Raw genomic sequence first — 21,847 nt, 5'->3', positions numbered from 1 at the left:
CCCCGCGCCCCGCGCTCCCCGGCCTCGCCGCCGCTCCCGCCGCCCGGCCGCCCGGCTCGCCCCGCCGCGGGGAAGGGGAGGGCGGGGGCACGCGGGCTCCGGGGGCGCCGCAGGGCCCGAGCCTCGCGGGGCGTCTCGGTCTGCCTCCCTCGCTCCCCGAGGCGCACGCCGAGCCACCGAGCGGGGCGCCGTCCTCCCGCGCCCTCGCCTCGCCTCGCCTCGCCTCGCGGGCCGCGGCCTCGGGCGCTCGGATGTCCGGTTTCCTGTGAGGCTCTGCCCTGACCCCGTCGCCTCGCGGGCGCCGGCCGGGAGAGCGGCTCGCAGCGTCGGGAGCGCCGAGCCCGGACCCGCTCCCGCCGCCGCGGCTCCGCGGGGTCCCCGGGCGGCCCTCGCGGACAGGGCCGAGCCGCGAGGCAGCCTCGCCGGGGCGCCCGGCCCCGCGCGCTCGCGGCCCGTCCACCATGCACTTGCTGGGCTTCTTCTCTCTGGCGTGTTCCCTGTTCGCTGCCGCGCTGCTCCCGGGTCCGCGCCGGCCGCCCGCCGCCGCAGCCGCCGCCGCCGCCGCCTTCGAGTCGGGACTCGGCTTCTCGGACGCGGAGCCGGACGCGGGCGAAGCCAAGGTGGGTTCGCGCCCGCGTGCTGCGGGGTCGGGCCGCGGGGGCTTCGGGTCGCGCGGGCTTCGGGTCGCGCTGCGGGGGCTTCGGGTCGCTGAGGACCCGGAACGTGCGCAGAGGGCGGGTTCGTGTTTCACCTTGTGTGCCTGGGCTCCACAGTTACTGCGCTGAGGGTAGGGTTTCTGGGAGGAAGGTTTTCATAGAAAATAGAGGACAGCGAAGGGCCTGGAAGGTGGCTGGTGACAGCGATCGTGCAGCCGCCGGAGGGCGGCCCCCGCCGGTGCGCCGAGCGCGCCTGGAACCCGGCGCGGGGAGAGCCTGAGTTCAAGCCGTCGGGAGGGCTCTGCTCTAAACTGGCAGGTTAGCGGGACTCCAGCGGCTCCCGGGCTTGGGTGAGCAGCCCTCCGAGGCTTGCTTTCCTGCAGAATTCCTCCGATGTGGCATTTAGTAACCGGGCTTGAGGGCCTCAGACTGCAGATTCACTCGGAGCAGTGGTCGAGCTGGAGATGCAACAGGACCTCCGGTCACCATCAGGCATGGCTTTTCAACTTAGTAAACGCTGTGTTTCTGAAATTTGGTCGTCAAGTACTGAAAAGTAAGGTGGATTTCCTTTTTGGCTTTTTAAATGCGATGTTTAACTCTTTGCCTAAAAAAAATGTTGCCAGGAGACTGTTGAGACATTCGGATTTTCAAGTGTCATATCGTATTGGTGCCCGCTTCTCCCTTGATCTCCTGAAAGAATATCTGTTTACCTTAAAAGTTCACAACTGACCTAAGGATGGAGAGTATGCAAGAGTTCTTAAATTCCTGAAGAAGTTTTATATTCCACAGAAGACTGGAAGTCTCGGTTCACACACTGGCAGTACCCCTGGCTGGAACTAGATTGCAGCACTTTATTTCACCTGGTGGCAAGTGAAGGGTCAGGGGTGTGCAGCTGCCACCCTTGAGTTGACTTTATTGATTAGCATCTATCGAATGTGTGCAAATTAAATTGCCTTCCCGGTTTTACTTTGAAATACGCTGTAAGATTGAGAAGACTGAGTTTTGAAAAACCAAAATACCTTTGTGTTTAAGTTTTGGGAAAAAATTGAAATATTGGAATTTCAGTTGTGGGGTCAAGGGGAAAAAAACCACTGGAGTAGAAACATATACATGAAAGTTCAGAAAAGAGCGCTCTATGTGCATTGTGAAATATTTTCAACGCAGATATTTACATTGGTGTAATTATTGCCCTGAGAAAGTCTTCCTATCCTCAAATGCCACAAAAATGTAACCTTAGACCCACTGACACTTCCTGTAATTTAAATGCCTTGGATTTCATGATATCGATTCATTTTCTGTTTCCTCCAACGATTTATTCAAAGTATGACTTAGGAAGGGCCTATGTTAACTCATTTTGGTTTATGGCAAGAAAGCGTGAAATAGGAGGTGAGATGAGCAGCCTGTCCTGATAAGCCTAGAGCCTGTGTGAGAGTCGCTGCCTCCTGGGTGGATCCTGAATGGATGGATGGGCCCGTGTGTGCCTGTGTGTGGCTAGAGGATAAAAGTTAATGTGTTTTTAGTTTTCAAAATTGTCTTCATTGGTGATGTAATGAGAGTTTCCCTTTGCCATGAGAATCTTTGTGCATTCTTGTTGGCTTTTCATATTTGACCGTCTCTTATGTATTCTGTATGGCGAGTATGGGTTGATAAGTCTGTATGCGGTATGGACGCTTTTCCACGTGATGGCACCTCGTTTTAAGGCTCTGAGTTCCACAGACCGCAAGGCAGAGTGTTACTCACGCACCGAAGTGTTCCCCAGTGGTTGAGTAGCAGCCTGAGAGGGCGTGTGTCATTAATGCCTCCGGCGAACTGCTGTGTCCTTGCCGTGAGAATGCCAAGACACGTGGTCCAAAGACTCCATGTCTCTCTAGTGGACAAGACTAGTCCCTCATTTGGACGTTCGCCCTGGATGGGAGCTGATTGTTAATTTTCTGTGCTTTACATAAACCCCAAGAAGAGATTAGAGGAAGGTTAATGGAAGACGCTAGATATACATAATCCCCAGTAAGTGCAGATTTTTGGTACTTTACACTTCAGAAGTGTTTTTCAATATTAAAATAAAATAGAAAACAGCTCACAGGCTGTGAACCAAGGTTAGCCATACCCTTCTTCACCTCATCCCCAAAGCCATACAGAAAATTGGAGGTAAAATCACAAATGGAAGCCAGATCTCCTTGTTTCTAGACCTATATTTACTGTTATTAGGTTCCTCTTTCTAATTATTCATGGTTGTAGACTTACTAAAAACTTCTAAAGTGTTTTTCCCAAGGATGTTAGTGCAAGCAAGTCAACATCAGAAAAGTAAGGCAAGCAAAGTATTGCCTAATTATATAATTAAAATTAACTACACATTATGGGGATAAAAGAGGAACTATTTAAAATTATCATCAAGCTAAAGAAACCTTCAAAACCTAGAAAAAACACTAGATTACTAACTACAGTCATTTGCCAGCATGAGATTAGATAGTTTTTTTTTTTTTCCTTACCTGAGAACAACCAGTTCACTGTGGTTGGTTGAAGTTGAGTGTGGTTTTAAGGGAAAGGTTGGTTTATGATTAACAAAAGGAGGAATTACTTCATTACTTCATATCATGAAATACGCGTTTATTCCAAAAGGTGGGTTGGACTGGGAGTTTAAATACCTAAATCCTTACAGGTTGTTAGAGTAATAAATACAAGGAGAGTATATCTTACATTGCAAATGCCTTTGTTAATAAAGATTGAACTCAACAAAAGAAAGCTTAAAGATTTACAATCTTGTGTCAATTAAGTGAATGATCAAAAAGATCAGGGCTTCCCTGGTGGCGCAGTAGTTGAGAGTCCGCCTGCCGATGCAGGGGACACGGGTTCGTGCCCCGGTCCGGGAAGATCCCACATGCCGCGGAGCAGCTGGGCACGTGAGCCATAGCCGCTGAGCCTGTGCATCCGGAGCCTGTGCTCCGCAACGGGAGAGGCCACAGCAGTGAGAGGCCAGGGTACCGCAAAAAAAAAAAAAAAAAAAATCAAATATTATTACATAGACAGATGTAACCTATCTAATTTTCTGTATTACATAAATAACTTTAAATATCCCTACATTTATAGCTTAAATGCAAAAAAAATGATTAGCTTAGTATTAACACTAGTTGCTTTAATGAGAATAGCTATTTTCAATTAACATAGTAAAAGTGCATATGGTTTACGGTGACTATCACAAAAATATCTTCCTAATGATGGAAACTATTTTGTAACATTGCCTTATTTTCTTTCTCATCATTTATAATTCTGCACACTTTGGTATTTGTTTTATTTTTTTATTTACTGTTTCAAATTAATCAGTGGCAGTGTTTCTCAAAATACCATCTTTCTGCTAACTGCATCTGAACTCCCTACAGGTCTTTAATTTTTTTTTTTTTTTTTCTCCTTACCTGAGAACAACCAGTCTCTGGACTTGAGTCTAGGAACATATATTTTTAACTAGCATCCTAAGTCATTCTCATGCACAGTGACAGTCTTACACTCAGTATCTCTGGTGTGTAACAATGACTAATTTCATTGGTTTTATCATATTCATTACATAGTTTTTGAGTTTGCAGGGTAATCTATTAGGGATGGGGCACCTTAAAAGACATAAGCCATTTTCCTCTCTTCAAGGAGCTTGCAACTCAGGTAGGAAAAATAAAGCCTGAAGCACAAAAGGACTGTGAGTTATTGGAGGGAGAGTACCTAAGCATTGTCTGTGTCCTCAAGTCTGGGCGAGAGAGTCATCCATGTGGCCTCGTTGGTCTGGGTGCCTTGACTTGGGGCAGAACTTGAGCTGTAACTTGGATAGGAATTTCCAGCAGATGACTACGTCAGACATCCCTTTCAGGCCTTGGATGGAGTGAGAAGGTGAGAGGGCAGCCGAGGGGTTATGTAGAGTAACAGTGAAGACTCTTAAATGAGAATAAGCTTTCAAGGTGGATGGAGGTCACAGTGTACATGGCCTGAATCAGCTTAAGGAATTTGAATGCTGTGAGCCTTGCTGTGAGTCGTGGAGGGTTACTCATGATTTAAGCACCTGAAAGACATAGGTAGTAAGAAGGCTATTGGAAATCATTTATGGGATTGATTAGAGGTCCGAAGGACTTCTGCTGGGGGCCTGATCTCGTTGAGAGGCAGCAGTAATAGTCTAGAAGGGAAGTGACAAATAGAGCAGAGTGGGGACAGTGGAGACAGAAGAAGGAGATGTTACAGAGGAAGAACCCATAGATCTGGTGACTGATGAATATGAAAAGTGAGGGAGTGGGAGAAATTAACCTTGGCATCAGTATTTTAACCATAGGAAAATGTTGGTCCTACTTGTAGGACTACAGCACTTCAGAGAAGAGAAGAGACTGGTTTTCATGGATGTATGCTGGAAGCTAAAGGCATTATTCCATAAGTCACTTAAGATTTTACTAGACTTAAGACTCTCTGGAGAAGTAAAATAAGCTTTACAAATTTACATCCCATAAAAGGAAAATAAGTGTCTAGCATCAATAGGACTTAAACTTTCAAGAACTGTTTGAGCTCTTGACAAGTATTATTACAATCCCTAAGGGACAATTACCAGTGTGCATATCCTATTACCCTGCCTTAGAAATGAGAAGGTACATTTTATTCAAGTAAAATAGGCCATAAATGTGGCTGTAATTTTTAATCATTTCCTTGCAGCCTGCTCTGTGCTTCTTGTCGCTTCATGATAGTTCTCTGAAGTACTTCAGATGCCCACACTTTTTCACAGTAACCAACCATCAGTCTTTAGAAAAGAAGTTCAGTATCAGGGACGTGTGAAATGTTTGTGAAAGTGGAAACCTTTGAACCCTCTTCCTCTCTTTACCTCACTCTGCATCAATTCACGTTAGAGGCTCCAAGTCTGACCTAATTAGGTTATAACTGTAATGTCCTGCGTATCTGTAAGTTAATTTCATTTTGTTTCACTACATCTCCCGGAGACGGATGTTATTATATTTTATTAAAGATGACGAATCTAAGACTCAAGTGACTCCACCAGGAGCAAGAATAGGGCTTTTTTCTTTTTGAAAAACTTTTGCAGCATGTATTTTAGAAAAGCGTGGTAATGGGTTTGAGCCTTTGGGCGTTGCTAAAGACCCACTGTCCATACTCCCTTCCTCCTGTAAGCTGTAGCAGTGTGCAAGGGGGCAGAGAGAAGTGTTGCTGTACAGCGAGGGCCCCCTCATTACTTTTATTTAGGACACATTCCCCACAGTGGAACAATCCAAAAGAAACCTGGACTTTCTTCCAGGGTTCACCATATGGTGCCCTCTGATTAAGGATGGATCATAACTGGCCTAATCCATAGTCCTGTTGTAAGAATGGCTGCAGAACTAGAGGCCTAACAAGGCCTCCTGACGATAATTGAACAGTTTTTCTAAGTGGAAGTTAAACATTGTGATCTTACTATGTCAAGTGACCTCTCAGGATTAATTGGATTTGGGAAGAACAGACTCTAATTGCAGAGGCGTGATACTTCCTCCAACTTCTAAACATTACATTGTTCCCCCTTTCACCTGTTACATCATTCCTGGCAGATGAGAGCCTTCTTTAAGTACTACACAGGCCTACTTTTTGTTGCAAAACACATATTTGTCACTTCAGATTTGTACAAGTTGTGAATTAAGATATCATTCATTTTTCACATTAGAAATATTAGTGTAGCAGAGAACTTTAAACAATAAGAGGTAATAGTTCATTTAATTTATAATGTAACGCTAAAATTTACTGTGAATATTTTAGATTTGTCCGTGTAATTGTTTCTTCTGAAATTTACTCAGGCAGATTATTCAGGTGCTTCCGGTCCTCAATTGATTTACTTTGTTTTCAGAGTTCCTAGTTTAACTGTCGGAGAGAGAAGAAGTTGTGTTGATTTAATTCTCTTTATTGGGCATCCATCATAGAATCAAATAGGCACCTTAAATTAAAATACCTTTTGCCAGCGGATTCCTACCCTTTCCTGGTACTGATAGCACCCTAGTAGCTTTCAGATGTTACAAGGGATTCCTGATGATTCCTTTTCTGCAATTCTGAAACCCCAAACCTCATTTTCATAAATTATTTGGTGCTATAACCTTGATCTGATCTGACATAAAGCTATTTATAGTCTTTATTTATCCTCTAAGTTTGAATATATCTAAACTTCATTGAAGAAATAGTAATGTATTTATGAGATGCTGCCATAGACCTTGCTGGGGGTTGGAGAATTAAAATGTATACATACTGGGTTTCTTGAAAATTCTGGGATCTGAAGTTCATGCAATCCCCAGGGCTTATGGTAAGGGATTGGACTGGGGAGCTGTTCTTTTCCAAAGGGCTTCCTTCTTCAGTCACCTTTTGCCTCAGTGACAACCTGAAAGGGAAATTGAAGGACTCAAGAAGGAGGCTCTGTGGACACCCCTACCTCCATTTTACCCATTAGAACAAGGTTTATGTACTTTTCACTCCAGATTTTCATATTTAAATCTACTTCAATTCAGGGGCATTTTAATTAATTCTCACTAGCGGCAGCTTCAGTTCTGAGCAGGAAATTACAGTGCAGTGAGTGATGCAAAAAATGTAGAGTGAGTGATTCCTGTCTATAACAGGAATCAAGAAACTTACTCATTAAAAATACCTGAAAAGAGTTAAACTATAAACGCAGACAGTATAAGGGATTTTGTAAGAGTCTCCTGCTTTACCAGAAGTCGTTGACTAGGCTTCTGGGGGATGCATGGGCAGTCATGGGAAAGGTGGGGTGATGTTGAGTCAGCTGTGAAAAATGGGTAGATGCTGGTTACGGAAGTGAGGGAGGGAGGGGTATTTCACGTATTGAAGTGTGAGAGCAGAGTACAGAGGCTAGTAATGCCACTGCAGTCAGGGGGTGTTTGGGAGACTGGGAGCAGACCCCTTTGGCTGGAGAGCCCCGAGCTTCGAGGGAAACAGAAGGGAATATTGTATTATGTATGACCGATTTTATTTTTAAAGGCACTTGCCATTTATTCAATGTTCTAAAGAAATAAGGTTATCTTCATAAATAAGTGAATTTTCTGGACTCCCGAAAAGTAAGCAGTTTTAAGTATAAAAACTCAAATTTATTGCGTTGATTAAAGTATACTATACATAACTTCATCTTAATGACTCAGCTATAATGAAAACAAGAATTACTGCATTCCTCCATTGCCCTTCCTGCGACCATTATTTACCACCTCTGCTATGTGCAGTCACTTCTGCACGTTTTAAAAATTTGCGTTTCTTCTTCTCTCTTTTGCCTCCTTTCCCCCAAGGCTTCTCCTATACTTCTGTTCTTTGATGCTTGGGAGGTGTTTTTGTTTTTTATAGCTATGACCCCACCATTAAAGAATTTTATTTCAGCCTCTGGTGATCTCACCAACTACTTCAAGAATAGCATTTGAAATGGGATTTGGTTGTATGTAACAAGAAGCTAACTGCAGTGGCTTAAGCAAATTTGAGTTTATTTTTCGTGCCAGTGGAGTTAAGGGCTGGTGCCATGTGAAGCTCTATTTGGCTATCAATGTCCCAGACTCTCCCACATATTCTCCCCCAAAGTTGCAACAAGACTAATTCCTCTACAGCATTATGTCTGATTTCAAGGAAGGAGGAATTAGGAGACAGAAATCTGGGGCCTTAACAGGAAAGCAAATGCTTTCTTGAAATCTGTAGTAGATTTGCACTTATTCTTATTGGACAAAACTGTCTTTTGGCCATCCATAGCTGCAAGAGAAGCTGAGAAATAGAGCACAGGCAACTTCGAACAAGATTGGAACTCCCTTTATATGGAAGAAAAGGAGAATGGATTTTGAGTAGCCTGTGTTTGGTTTGTAACACTGTATCAATATGGTTTCTAATTTTGTTTTCTTTTTACCACAGATTTCTCACTTTTTTCTCATGCTTGCAAACTTGGTGCCTTCCTTGTATACTCATGTGAAAGATTAATGTTATCGATGGATTAAATTTTAAGTTATATGAATGTTATTACATAAGACCTTTTGACTGTTCAAAAGATTTCAAGTTTAGTTTGGAGAGATAGTTCTTACCTGAAACATTTGTAGAACGTGAGAATTTAAACTTACTAATTTTGTTGTGTCAAAAGTAGGTGTAGTAACAGAAGGGGAAAACTTGGGAAAGCTAGTGCCCTTGAAAAATATTCAAGTTATGTAGATTTCTGTGTAAGAAAAATTAATACCAAATCAAGCAAATATAACATTTTTAATTTAAATTTTTTAATACTGGTGTTGGTTTTCCTTTTACTCTGTATTTTCTGTGAGGTTGGAAAGAGAAAATTTTCTAATTTTACTTCTTTCTAATGGATTCATCTCCCTTGCTTAATGCTTAACTGTAATAGGACTTTCTTCAGCCAACATGCTCACTTTTTCCCCTCACTGAGCTGTAACTTTTGTGAGACCAGTTTGGTGTTTGTGGAGACTTCCAGTGTCTGTGTGGAAAGTGAGGGACAGCTATTGTCAGATCACAGGCTACTCTGATAACAGATCATCCTGACCTTACTGTGTTGATTTTCAGATCACCCGCTTGGGCAAAAAAGTACGCATAAAGAGGGAGATGGATGATTAAAATTTCTTCACACTACCAATAAAACACCAGGTACAGATTCAGCTGTGTTGTCCTCACAAAGGAAAAGCAGGGGTTACTTCTCCCAGGTGGAGTGCCCGCGGTCTTACTCCCAGATACAAGAATCTTCACGTGTGTTCTGTGGTTTCTGCCTGCACCTCTTCACATGTCTTATACATTTACTGAGAAGGAAAATGGGAAACAGAAGCTCATAAGCATGTATTCAGTGCATGTCTGATGCTCATGGAGCCCTTGGGCACAGTTCTCTGTTATTTCTTCATTACCTTTAATATTTCGCCCTATTGATTTTGTTATTCAAATTTGTAAACCTGTGTGTTAAACACATTTTTTTTTCCAGTAAGCAGACCATGTATCAAATGTAATGGGAATTTGACATGAAAAGACATTTCGAACAGAGAAGGAAACGACTCTTACAAGAGTGTTTGAAGTTCAAGTATTTACCTTGTTTAATTTCCATAGATCATCATCTGATACACTAATAAGATTGGACCAGTTTATGTTATCTTAAACTTTTCCCCCTGCAAATGGATTATTTATCCTTAATGGTTTGAATTATTCTTCCTAATCTGCCTTAGGGGCAATTTTCATACGTGCTGATGTTTCAGAGTCGTCTGCATTAGAATTTAATTATTTGATGCCAAGCACTGATTCTTTTTTTTTTTAAGTGCATTTTCTTGAGAAAAGTTAAGTTTTGCACGTTCATTGGTGATTTGCACTTTCATGTGAATGAATGATAAGAGTGTGTTAGGGCAGAGGGAGAGAAGGAATGGGTACGTACCTGGAGGTCACGCCCCAATCGGCTACTCTGAGGGTGGAGGAGAGGCAGAGGAGAAGGTGCTCATCATGCAGAAAAGCCAGACCTTCGTGGGTGACAGCTGCCGTGGAATTCTCATAACTTTTATCGAACTCTTTATCCTGATCACTTTAAACCAGCTTGGCAGAGCATTTGTTGCTCAAATAGGAGCTCAGTTATTTTTCAGGGGCAGTGGTCCAGAGGACACTATAATAGAAATAGATAATTTCAAAGTTGAGTATATATTAGATACTATTTTTATTCTCTGTTTGGAAGTCTGTATTGAGAATTTATTGCACTCTGCTTCCTCAGGGAAATAGCCTATTCAGGTCACTGGAAATAACATGTCAGGTTTGATAAGAGACTTCATATGGAGCCAAATAAACCTGCTAAATATATTTAGAAAATCATTCTACTGACTAATATCTTAAAGTGTTTCCACAATAACAATGTTGGTCATGTTAGGATTTTCCCTTTTGCGTTGGAAATGACTTGTCAAGTCTTCAAAGAGACTTTATGAGCAGCCAAATGTACTTGCTAAGTATGTTTAGAAAGATTTTTACTAATATAAAGGTTTTTTTAACATAGCCTCTTAATTTTAAGCAGTAATACTGATTGAAATCATTAGGTAGCTGGGAAGAGAAGTTAACTTGGTTTTTGTTCGTTTAACATTTCTAAATATTTTCAGTTTAATGGGAAAAAAGGAATAAGATCCATCTACAATTAGAAGTTTCAATATTTAGGGTTACCAGGAAATAGTATTTTCAGGGAACACAGGGGCCCGGATTTGATTCCCAGATAATTCAACAATGCCTTCTTTAAATGTTCTATTTTATTTTATTTTTAGAGCACATAGGGTAGTTGAAACAGCATGGACTTTGGGGTGGGAACTGTATTTGACTTTAGCACTGCACTTAGGAGGTGTATGATCTTAACACTTCTGAGTCAGTTTCTCAGCTATAAACTGGGGGAAAGAGTGTGTGCCTTACAGCATCGTAAACTCACGTGAAACACTGTCTCACGTTAGCTACTGGTAAAACATGAGTTCTCCGTCGAGGGCCTGTCAGAATCATTCAGTGCATCAGTGTGATCCCCACTCTTGCCTTCAGAGTCCTTCACTGAGGTTTTGTGATTCAAGGCCCACAGATGGAATAAAGTTCATCTAAATATCCATTTATTAATGTAATATCTGCTAGCTCAATACATTTTCATAACATATGAATAACACATTGCTCTTTTCAGCATAGCTGTGACCTCCCCATGGCCAAAGCCCATGTACGACGGTCAGAACTCCTTGTTCTGTGCTCTTTTATGCAGTGGTCAGTCAGGTGTGGCCACAAGAGAGGCTCAAGAAAACAAAGTCTATCGTACCCGGAGGAGCAGGTCACCAAGGGAGGTTTTGGTGAAGAGGCAGGAGGCAGGAGCGAGGGGGAAAGCTGAGGCTACATAAAGCCTTCCTTGGGGTTTCCCAGGGGAAGGCAAGGCAGGGCAGCTTGGACAGGAATTGGGGAGTTTGAATGATTTCAGTGGCACTAAGCTAGAGGGGTGGCCCCTAGTTGCCTGGTACCTGGCCCTGGGATGGTTAAGGCAGAGGAACATTGCTTCCTGGAGTGTTTGGGCCAGAAGAGAAGGCCAGGCTCTGGATGGGTTCCTTTGTCTATCAAAGGCATGCTCCCAGCTGAGCACTTCTCAGAACTGGTGAGCCTCAGGGCGGCAGTCTTTCCCCAACCAGAAAGGTTTTTAAATTTTCAGTTGTCAAAACATCAGAATATGCAGAAATTTTTAAATGTGTACAATGTGTCCTATTACTTGACTTGGCAACGTTTGCAATAGTTGGTCTTTCCTTTTCTGATACGCTGTCTCTCTTGGTTTTCTTTGACGCAGTGGTTCTCTTTCTTGTCCTCCACTGCTGGCTGTTCTTCTTCCAGAATTTTTAATATTGAAGTGCCCAGGGATTCCCCCCCATGTCCTCTCTTCTTACTGATAACCACTCACTCCCTTGGTGGTATAACCCAGTCCCATGGTTGTAAATAGCCCCCAGATTGTGTCTTTAGTCCAGATCTCTCTTCTGAAGTTTAGAAGATAACCAGTTCACTTTTCCACTTCCTGTTTGGCATTTCCACACTCCTGACCTCCTCCACCCCTGGTCACATTTGCTGTTTCCACAGCCTGCCCTAACTCAGTCAAGGTGACAGATTTCCTTAATTTGGTCAAGTCACAATCCATGGAGTCATCCTTGGCTTACTTCTTTCCTACCTCATATCCAAATTCGTCAGGGAATCCAGTCCTGGTGGCTAAGCCTTCAAAGAATATCCAGAATCTAACCACTTCTACACATGGCTTCTGCCACTTCTCTTACCTGAGCCACCATTGTCTCTCACCTGGACCATAGCATGGTCTGCCCACTAGTCCCACTGGGTCTACACTCAACCACCTCGTGGAGTATTCTCAACAGAGCAGACACACTAACCCTTTTACACTGTAAGTCGCATCACATCCGTCTCTTATTTAAGGCCTTAGAATAGCTCCCTATTTTACACAAACTAAAAGCCAAAATCTCTGCAAAGGAATAGCAGTCAGGGTCCTGCAGATGTTTTAGTTGAAAAGGATTTAATGAGCGGTCTGTTTTATAGAACTGTAGGTGTTTGTGAAGCACCCAGAGACCAGCAGTGGCGGGAAGTCCTAACCATCCTATTCTTGCAGGGCCAGGAGGAAGGGAATGGTGTTATCAGCCCTGGAAATTGTGGGGGCACCATGGCAGAGGGGCTGCCCAACAGGCTCTGGAACCGTGGAATGCACACACTTTCATGTCTACAGCGAGGCAGGGAGGAAGTGAGGGGAATATATATCCCAACCCATTTTTTGTTCACATCCTAGTCAAACATTTGGTTTTGTTAGCCTTTTCCATTTTAGCGATTCTGGTGGTTCTATAATGATATTTCATTGTGGTTTTGTTTTTCCTTTCCAGAGTGACTAATGAGGCTGGAGATCTTCCTATAAGTTTTTTGCCCATTTGGATATTCTCTTTTCTCAAATGCCTGTTCAAGTACTTTGCTCATTTTTCTCTTTGGCTATATATCTTTTTTAAATTGATTTTTTAGAATTTCTTTACATGATTTGGACTCCAGATTTTTGTAAGACACATACATTACACATATCTTCTTCCATCTCCTACTGGCCTTGTTTTTATATATTTTTTTTCTTTTTTTAATGACTGGAACTTTTAAATTTTAATGTAGAGTGAGTGGTTCCTTAAAGTGGTTCCTTGTTTTTCCTTAATGTAGAGTGGTGTTTCTTCTTTTTCCTTTATGGCTTTTCATATCTTGTTTAAGAAATCTTTGTCTATTCAGTGTCATGATGATAGTCTTATAGAAGCTTTATTGCTTTACCTTTCATGTTTAGATTTATAATCAACGTGGAATTGATATTTGTATAGGGAGGAGAGTATGCATCAGGATTGTTTTCACTTAGATGTCTGAGTATCTCAGGGCCTTTCCCACTGCTCTGCAGTGCTATTCGTGCCATCAATGATCTCTCTATACATATACAGTTTTTTTCTGGACTCCATGTTTTATATTTCACTCTGCTTATCTTGAATCAGTATCACACTGTCCTAAATTCTGTAGTTTCATAGAAAAGCTTGATACATGGCACAGATACTTCTGATTTGTCCTTTAATATTGCCTTGACAGTATATGGTGGCATTATTGCATTGAATCTAAAGATTGATTTGGGGAAAACTGGCATGTTAGCAATATTGAGCCTTTTTTTTTTTTTGCGGTACGTGGGCCTCTCACTGCTGTGGCCTCTCCCGTTGCAGAGCACAGGCTCCGGACGCGCAGGCCCAGCGGCCATGGCTCATGGGCCCAGCCGCTCCGCAGCATGTGGGATCTTCCCGGACCGGGGCACGAACCCGTGTCCCCTGCATCGGCAGGCGGACTCTCAACCACTGTGCCACCAGGAAAGCCCCTAGACATATTATTTTAATTATCTTATTATATTTTACATTTATCTCTTCATGAAACATTGAATAAGGGTTTACAACCACATTGCACATGTATTTCATGCACATATAATTTACAGACATGTAACCCCATATAATTTACATTCACATGTAATTTACATGTCGGTGCTTTTTACAACCATATTGTACATGTATTTACAACTACCTTGAGATGTATGTAAACCCAGATCCCTGTGAAATGATTTCCAAGCTCACTATCAATTATTTTATAATGTAAGTTCTTTATTTTGATTTAGTTTTGAGTCAGCTGAATGATGTCTTTTAAACAAATGTTAGGAAAAAGTGTGGGAGTCTATGGATTGTATTCCTTATACATGTGAGGATATCATTTCGTTCTGCTTTATTCACACATTAATGGCAAAATGCTAGGCAGTAGAATTCATAGCACACAGTATCCCCTACTTCATCCACCCCCTACCCCCAACTACAACAACAAACTCTATAAACATTCTTTAATTGCTCTTTGGCATTTACGTTATGGAAGAGATCTAAAGATATCAATAGAATTTTACCTGTGTAATTATTCTATTTCCAGGTTTGGGGGGAGTCTTTTTATTTATTTTTATTTGTTTACATATTACAGAAAACTTTTCTTATTCTTAGAGTTTAAATATTTCATTGGGATGTGTCTACATATTATTCAGTTCTCACAAATTGTGACTGGTGCTCAGACTGGTAGTAAGTGAGCATTCTGCCACAAAGCTTTCATGCACTTGGAGCTATTGTTAATGATACCATTATTTTCTTTAATATTAGTTCCTCAAATGATGCTTCTTCTCTAGCTCCTCTTCTTTTCTATGGAATTCCAATTTCATATATTGATTCTCCTGGAATTGTTTTGAAAACTTATAATGAAAATTTATAATTTTTCTTTTTTTTATAATTTTACCATTTTCCTCTGAATTCTGAAAAAATCTGCAAGGATTACCTTTTAATTCACTTATTTTTTGTCACAGAGTGCCTCTTTAGCAATTTTGAATTAAGTAGTTTGATGCTTATCTTAATTTCAGCTTTCCTCATTTAAGGGGTTTTTGGGGCCCTTTTTTGTGGACACAGTGTGATATTTTGAAATAATCTCCTATGTTATACAGTTTTATAAAAAGCCATTCTAATTTTCAAGGTGAATTTTTTGGAGCTGTTTTATACTTTCACAGCTGATCATTTTTCTCTGATCTCCGGCCTTATAAATGAATGAAAATTACCCCATAGTAGAAGTTGAGGAGGGTTTTGTTAGAGGATATATGAGTTCCTGTTAAGTAGAAATTTTAGGTCCAAAAATATAGCTATAAGAGTTTTGAATTCTTTCAGCTTCTGTCCGTTTTTTTATGCAATTAAAACTCCCTCTCTCTATACTTATATTCAATGAGAATCTTGGAGGAATGGGGTTAGAAATATGCACTCAAGTCACCATTTAGATTGTAAAGTGAAAATAAAGCAAACAAACCCAGATATCTTCATGTATGAACTGTTTCAATATGCTTCACTCGTTTTAAAATAATGTTCAAAATATCCTAGTGGTTAGATTTTTCCGCAAGTATCTTTTATTTCCCCCACTCTCTTAAATGAATTGGCTCAGCCCCCAAATACCAGGTGTAAGAAGTCTTTCCAAAGGGAGGCATATTAAATTTAATTTCTAAATATAAATTGAGGAATATTTATCCTGACAATTCTAAATGTCAACAAACAGTATAGCTACTGAGTTTTTACTTTGATGAGACGTTATTTTAGCTTTTTCTGTGACTTTTTACTGGTTCTTTCTTTCACGAAGGTAGATAATTTTCATAACATTGAAAATTGTCCTTCCAGTGGGAGTTTAATCTTAGTGTTTTGGAAAGTCTCCTAATCATATCAACAGGAAACTCTTCTAGTGCATTTAAAATACAATTCAGTAACAATGGACTTGAAGATGAGTTATCTTGGCTCTGCTATCACTGGGTTTGGATGACAGTGGGATGAGCTTACAAAGGCTGGGATAGCACTCAGAAAATGCCAGTCAAGACTAATACATAGAAGAACCAGGGTCTCTTCTAGGGATGGCCATGTGATAGTGCCAAGGCATATAATACATAATTGCAGATTTATGAAATACAGACAATGTCCAGGGAAATTATGCTTTCACTTGTATGGATTTTTCTTATATGACTGAATATGTGTGTATCAGTGGCATCGTGTTACTTCTGAGTGTCTTAATTTGGGCTTCCATAGAAGTAGACTTTAAGATGGGGATTTGAGGCAAGTAGTTTATTTGGGAGATGATCCCAGGGTACACTAATAAGGAAATGATAAGAAAAGACGGGATAGGAGAGGACCCAGTAAATGGCCCATAATCGAGGAAGCTACCACTGTGAGTATCTGGAGTTTAATTCCACTGGGAACTCTGGGACTCAGCATAGAACCTGCACCGAAGTGTGTGGTGATCTACTCGAGCAGCAATGGGAAAATCCTGGGCTACCTAATCAAACACATGGCTGCTTGTGTCACTTCGAGTAAAGAACACGTCGACCAGCATTTTAGAAATCGTATCGATTTCCAAATATATATGTGGTGATAAATGCTGTGTTTTGAGCATTGGAAAGAATTTGGAGTTTGAGAAAACAGAACTGGTTTGGAATTCTGCCTAATCACTCTCTATTTGATCTCAGTTAATGTTTAATTTCTCTTCACTTTAAGTTCGTCATCTGGAAACTAGTGACAATAATAATATTCTTGCCTCTCTCAGGATTTTGTTGTAAGAATCAATTTAGGCAATTGACATGAAAGTCATTCTAGACTACAAAATAGTACATGCAGTCTTTTTTTTTTAACATCTTTATTGGAGTATAATTGCTTTACAATGGTGTCTTAGTTTCTGCTTTAAAACAAAGTCAATCAGTTATACATATACATATGTTCTCATATCTTCTCCCTCTTCTGTCTCCTTCCCTTCCACTCTCCCTATCCCACCCCTCTAGGTGGTCACAGAGCACTGAGCTGATCTCCCTGTGCTATGCAGCTGCTTCCCACTAGCTACCTATTTTACATTTGGTAGTGTATATACGTCCATGCCACTCTCTCACTTTTTGTCCCAGCTTACCCTTCCCCCTCCCCGTGTCCTCAAGTCCATTCTCTATGTCTGTGGCTTTATTCCTGTCCTGCCCCTAGGTTCTTCAGAACCTTTTTTTTTTTCTTATTCCGTATATATGTGTTAGCATACGGTATTTGTTTTTCTCTTTCTGACTTACTTCACTCTGTATAACAGACTCTAGGTCCATGCATCTCCCTACAAATAACTCAGATTTCGTTTCTTTTTATGGCTGAGTAATATTCCATTGTATATATGTGCCACATCTTCTTTATCCATTCGTCTGTTGATGGACAGTTAGGTTGCTTCCGTGTCCTGGCTATTATAAATAGAGCTGCAATGAACATTTTGGTACATGTCTCTTTTTGAATTATGGTTTTCTCAGGGTATATGCCTAGTAGTGGGATTGCTGGGTTGTATAGTAGTTCTATTTGTAGTTTTTTAAGGAACCTCCATACTGTTCTCCATAGTGGCTGTATCAATTTACATTCCCACCAACAGTGCAAGAGGGTTCCCTTTTCTCCACACCCTCTCCAGCATTTATTGTTTGTAGATTTTTTTGATGATGGCCATTCTGACTGGTGTGAGGTGATACCTCATTGTAGTTTTGATTTGCATTTCTCTAATGATTAGTGATGTTGAGCATCCTTTCATGTGTTTGTTGGCAATCTGTATATCTTCTTTGGAGAGATGTCTGTTTAGGTCTTCTGCCCATTTTTGTGTTGGGTTGTTTGTTTTTTGATATTGAGCTGCATGAGCTGCTTATAAATTTTGGAGATTAATCCATTGTCAGTTGCTTCGTTTGCAAATAGTTTCTCCTATTCTGAGGGTTGTCTTCTCGTCTTGCTTATGGTTTCCTTTGCTGTGCAAAAGCTTTGAAGTTTCATTAGGTCCCATTTGTTTATTTTAGTTTTTATTTCCATTTCTCTAGGAGGTGGGTCAAAAAGGATCTTGCTGTGATTTATGTCACAGAGTGTTCTGCCTATGTTTTCCTCTAAGAGTTTGATAGTGTCTGGCCTTACATTTAGGTCTTTAATCCATTTTGAGTTTATTTTTGTTTATGGTGTTAGGGAGTGTTCCAATTTCCTTCTTTTACATGTAGCTGTCCAGTTTTCCCAGCACCACTTATTGAAGAGGCTGTCTTTTTTCTATTGTATATTCTTGCCTCCTTTATCAAAAATAAGGTAACCATATGTGCGTGGGTTTATCAATACAGGCAGTTTTAATTGGCTTTGTTAGCAAATGGTAGTGCCAAAGAGTTAATCTCAGAAATCAAAAATGCAAAAGATGTAAGTTAAGCCACATAATTTTAGTCAGTTTACAGATTTCTTAGTGTTTCTGAATAAATATGGCAAGTATATGTTATATTTATGTTGAACAAGCCATAACTCTATGTTAAAAGATTGACTATTTACTGAGAGTGAAAAATCTCATTGTTATTTTTCTATCATACATTTTAAAATTGCATTTTTTTCTATCCCTTCATTAGAAATGTTTTAAACCAATTCATTTATGTAGGAAAAAAACATTTCAGTGCTCTATCAGACATTGAACTCTGCATCATCTACTTTGGAAGGGTTATAAGATTGTGTTCTGATTCTAGGTTTGCTAAAACTTTGGCAAAATCGGATTCTGAGTCTTCCTTTGCATCTGTGTTAATCTTAGCAAAGATTCTTTGGGGGCACAGCAAGAACAAACCGTCTTTGATGAAAGGGTCATCCTGGCTGCCAGTGACCAAAAGAGGTGCCTGCTGAGAAGCTTTGTAGCAATACTCCAGACAGACAAGGATTCAGGGGTGAGGAATCCACACACTAATGAATTCCAGAAGGTGTGATTGCTGGCTTCTCTCTTCTTAAGCCCTGGACATAAAGCATTGGTGCTCAGGTTTTTTATCCTGTAGGCCATGCATCATTCTTTGACATCCCCTGCCATTTCCCACCCCTACCAAAAATAAGCTCCAAACAAAACAATAATAAACAATTTGCTGTTTGATTTTTAGACAGCACTACCATCAAACAGCCCTTAAGAATGCCATAGCTGCAACCTGTCACTTGATATTTCAGCAGGATCAGGCTGGAGGCAAAAGAAAGGGGCAGGGAAGGCCAGGGTGTGTCAAAAGTTTTCCTGCGTATAGATTTGAGTTCATTGCGGTCAGTACCAGTGAGCTGTTTTGGACCTGTTTCCATGTGTTTAGTTCCAGCCCTTCATGAATAAATTGTAACTAACCCAGTCATTGAACGCTGTATGCCTTGCACTGTAGTTTTGGTCCTTAAAAATAACATAGATGAGGAAGCGGAGACTTCTAAGTCACGAATCTAGCTTGTAAGTGGCAGAGCTGATGGACTTGGACATCTTGGCGCTTTCAGGATACCACGTCTCTCTTTATTAGCCAAGTTTCGATTCTTCTGTGAGAAAGTCATGTTTCTTACTTATGTATGAGGGACACCCTTTTTGGTTATATAAAATGTGCACATTTATATCTTACATGGAAAACTTTTATTAGAGGATGTCCTCGTCTTTGCAAGACTGTTGAACTAACTAAAGACTCAAGAAATCTCCATTTTAATAGTGAGTAGAAGGAATGATTCTCTTTGCATTTTTCATCCCTTTATATCTAAGTGACTTTACTCTGTCAAAAGATATCAGAGTGAAGGAGAAGACAGTTTTTGTTGGCAATGCCATTTGTATCTTTAGAGCTAGAAGATCTTGTCTGTATTACATGCAGATTATGGAAAGTCAGGAGACCATTACAAATGCCAGTATGAGCTATGTCTAAGCCACACCACCAATAGGAGAGGACTTACTCTTCAGGCCTCTATTTTCCATATAAATTATGTCCTGCTTTTTCCTGGCATTTACAGGATCCTGGACAGTTTGTCTGATGTTTTCTGCTTGTTTAGTGCATTAAAATTTCTAAGAACTTCTTGATTAATTGTGTGGAGGTCTCCACTTCAATATTGAGGAGACTGAAGTATCCAGCCCAGGAAAGATCCATTTCAAAAGTTTTAATGCAACTTAATGGAAATTTAAAGAAAAATTATTATATTTAGCAGTAATTTTGTATCACACTTTACAGAGTGCAAGTTAAATTGGGCTTTTCTTGTTAGTCAGATTTTACAGATGAGGAAACCAAAGCAGGAAGATGTAACATGAAATGTGAAATCAGTTCATCTGATTATTCTCTCTCTCTCTCCCCTCTCTTCCTCCTCTCTCTTTCTCTTTTTTCTTTCTTTATAGCTTTCGATCTAATGCTATTTATCTAGTACCTAAATATCCAGACACTTTACTAATTGCTCTTCTGTATTTAATTCACAAACCACCTAAATATATGATATTATTGTTCTCAGTTTATAGCTATAGTTAAAGAAACTGAGAATGAAGTTCGGTAACAGCCCCAAATATTTTGTAGCATAACCTTGTAAAGCTCGAATTTGGATTTAGGTCTTTGTTTATTGGAGAACCATGCTACAATGTCGATTTGCTTTGTTATTTTATAGCAAGGTAATTATTCATTACTTCAACAGCTACCTAAGAACTGTTTTTAAAACACAGAAAATCTTATTTTACAACAGATTTTACATATGTCATCACATGATAACGTGACCCATTTGGGGTCTATACAAAACTAATCTAGTGCAGTGTTAGTATAGTCTAAAGTTTCCGGGATTTTTTTGTTTACATTTTAATGTCTCGATACATACATAAAAAGCCTTTGCCAACCCCAAAGGAATTGTTTAATATTTTGAGAAATATTAGGCTAAACCCAAGGTGTATGTAGGCAAAGTAAATATTGTTTGGTCTAAGCTGGCTTCTCCCTCCCTCCTGACCATCGTTTCAAATGCTCTCCTTATAAGCTGCTTCATGAAACAGAGCTTGATCGTTATTTGCATGGTGTACTTAAGAAGTCCCATCTTTGCTTCTGACCCAGAGTTTGCAGTCACATTCTTCATAGTTTTTGAATGAAGACTGATTGTAATATTTCTTTAAAAAATGGTGGATTTGTTTTTATCTAATTTATCTCTGCTTTTATTTTTACTGTTACTAATTACTCAAAATAAGATTGGCATCACCATTCTTGTGTAGATCATTCAAATCAGTCTATTTTAATGCAGTGCCCTAGTGAAGAAGATCATATTCAGTTCATAACTTCAATTTGTATCCATCTTGATTAGTTTTTAAAAAGTAATTAAAAAAAAAGCATCTCACTCCCCTGTGCTTCCACTTTCAAAGCATATATAACCATGCTGTTAAATTTCACACATGATGTCACAGGATACAATCCCATGATACATTTTCATGATGTCAAAGCTTTGAATTATGAAATGCGAACCATGAAGCAGAAGCATAGGCCTTATTCAGTGTGCAGTGCCATGCAGCAGTGAAATGATGCTGTGTATCCCCCTATTTACATATTCTTAAAGTGCATGTCTCCCTGGAAGCTAAACACTCAAGCAGTAAGTAAATGTCTACATCTGGTTAATCAATTAAGCAAACAGGAGTTTATCAACATCTGGCATCTGCCTTACTTTACTAGCTTTATGTGAATAACTGATGCCTAGTGACCTTTGATAATTTGGGGGGTTGCTTGGAATTCCAGTAGTGGTTTAATAGTGTTAGTGTGCTGTTGTGAATTTTGATATTGTAACCAACATCCTCTTGGTTGCTTTACTCACACTGAAAATCACAGCATCTTCCAACCAAAGTCTGTG

General features: G+C 40.4%; 1 protein-coding gene across 1 annotated transcript in view; it reads left to right on the top strand.

The window, feature by feature from the left end:
* Positions 1-461: 461 nt before the first annotated feature.
* VEGFC (vascular endothelial growth factor C) overlaps positions 462-21,847 on the top strand; it is a gene marked incomplete at both ends in the record, with an annotated part of 78,314 nt that continues 56,928 nt past the window's right edge. The window contains one exon of the mRNA XM_079726540.1: positions 462-620. Within this exon, the coding sequence (XP_079582666.1) occupies positions 462-620 (159 nt within the window). The remainder of the gene's footprint in view (positions 621-21,847) is intronic.

This window comes from Hyperoodon ampullatus (assembly GCF_949752795.1).
Source record: "Hyperoodon ampullatus genome assembly, chromosome: 20".
Classification (NCBI taxonomy): Eukaryota; Metazoa; Chordata; class Mammalia; order Artiodactyla; family Ziphiidae; genus Hyperoodon; species Hyperoodon ampullatus.
This window is presented reverse-complemented; position numbering and strand designations above follow the sequence as displayed.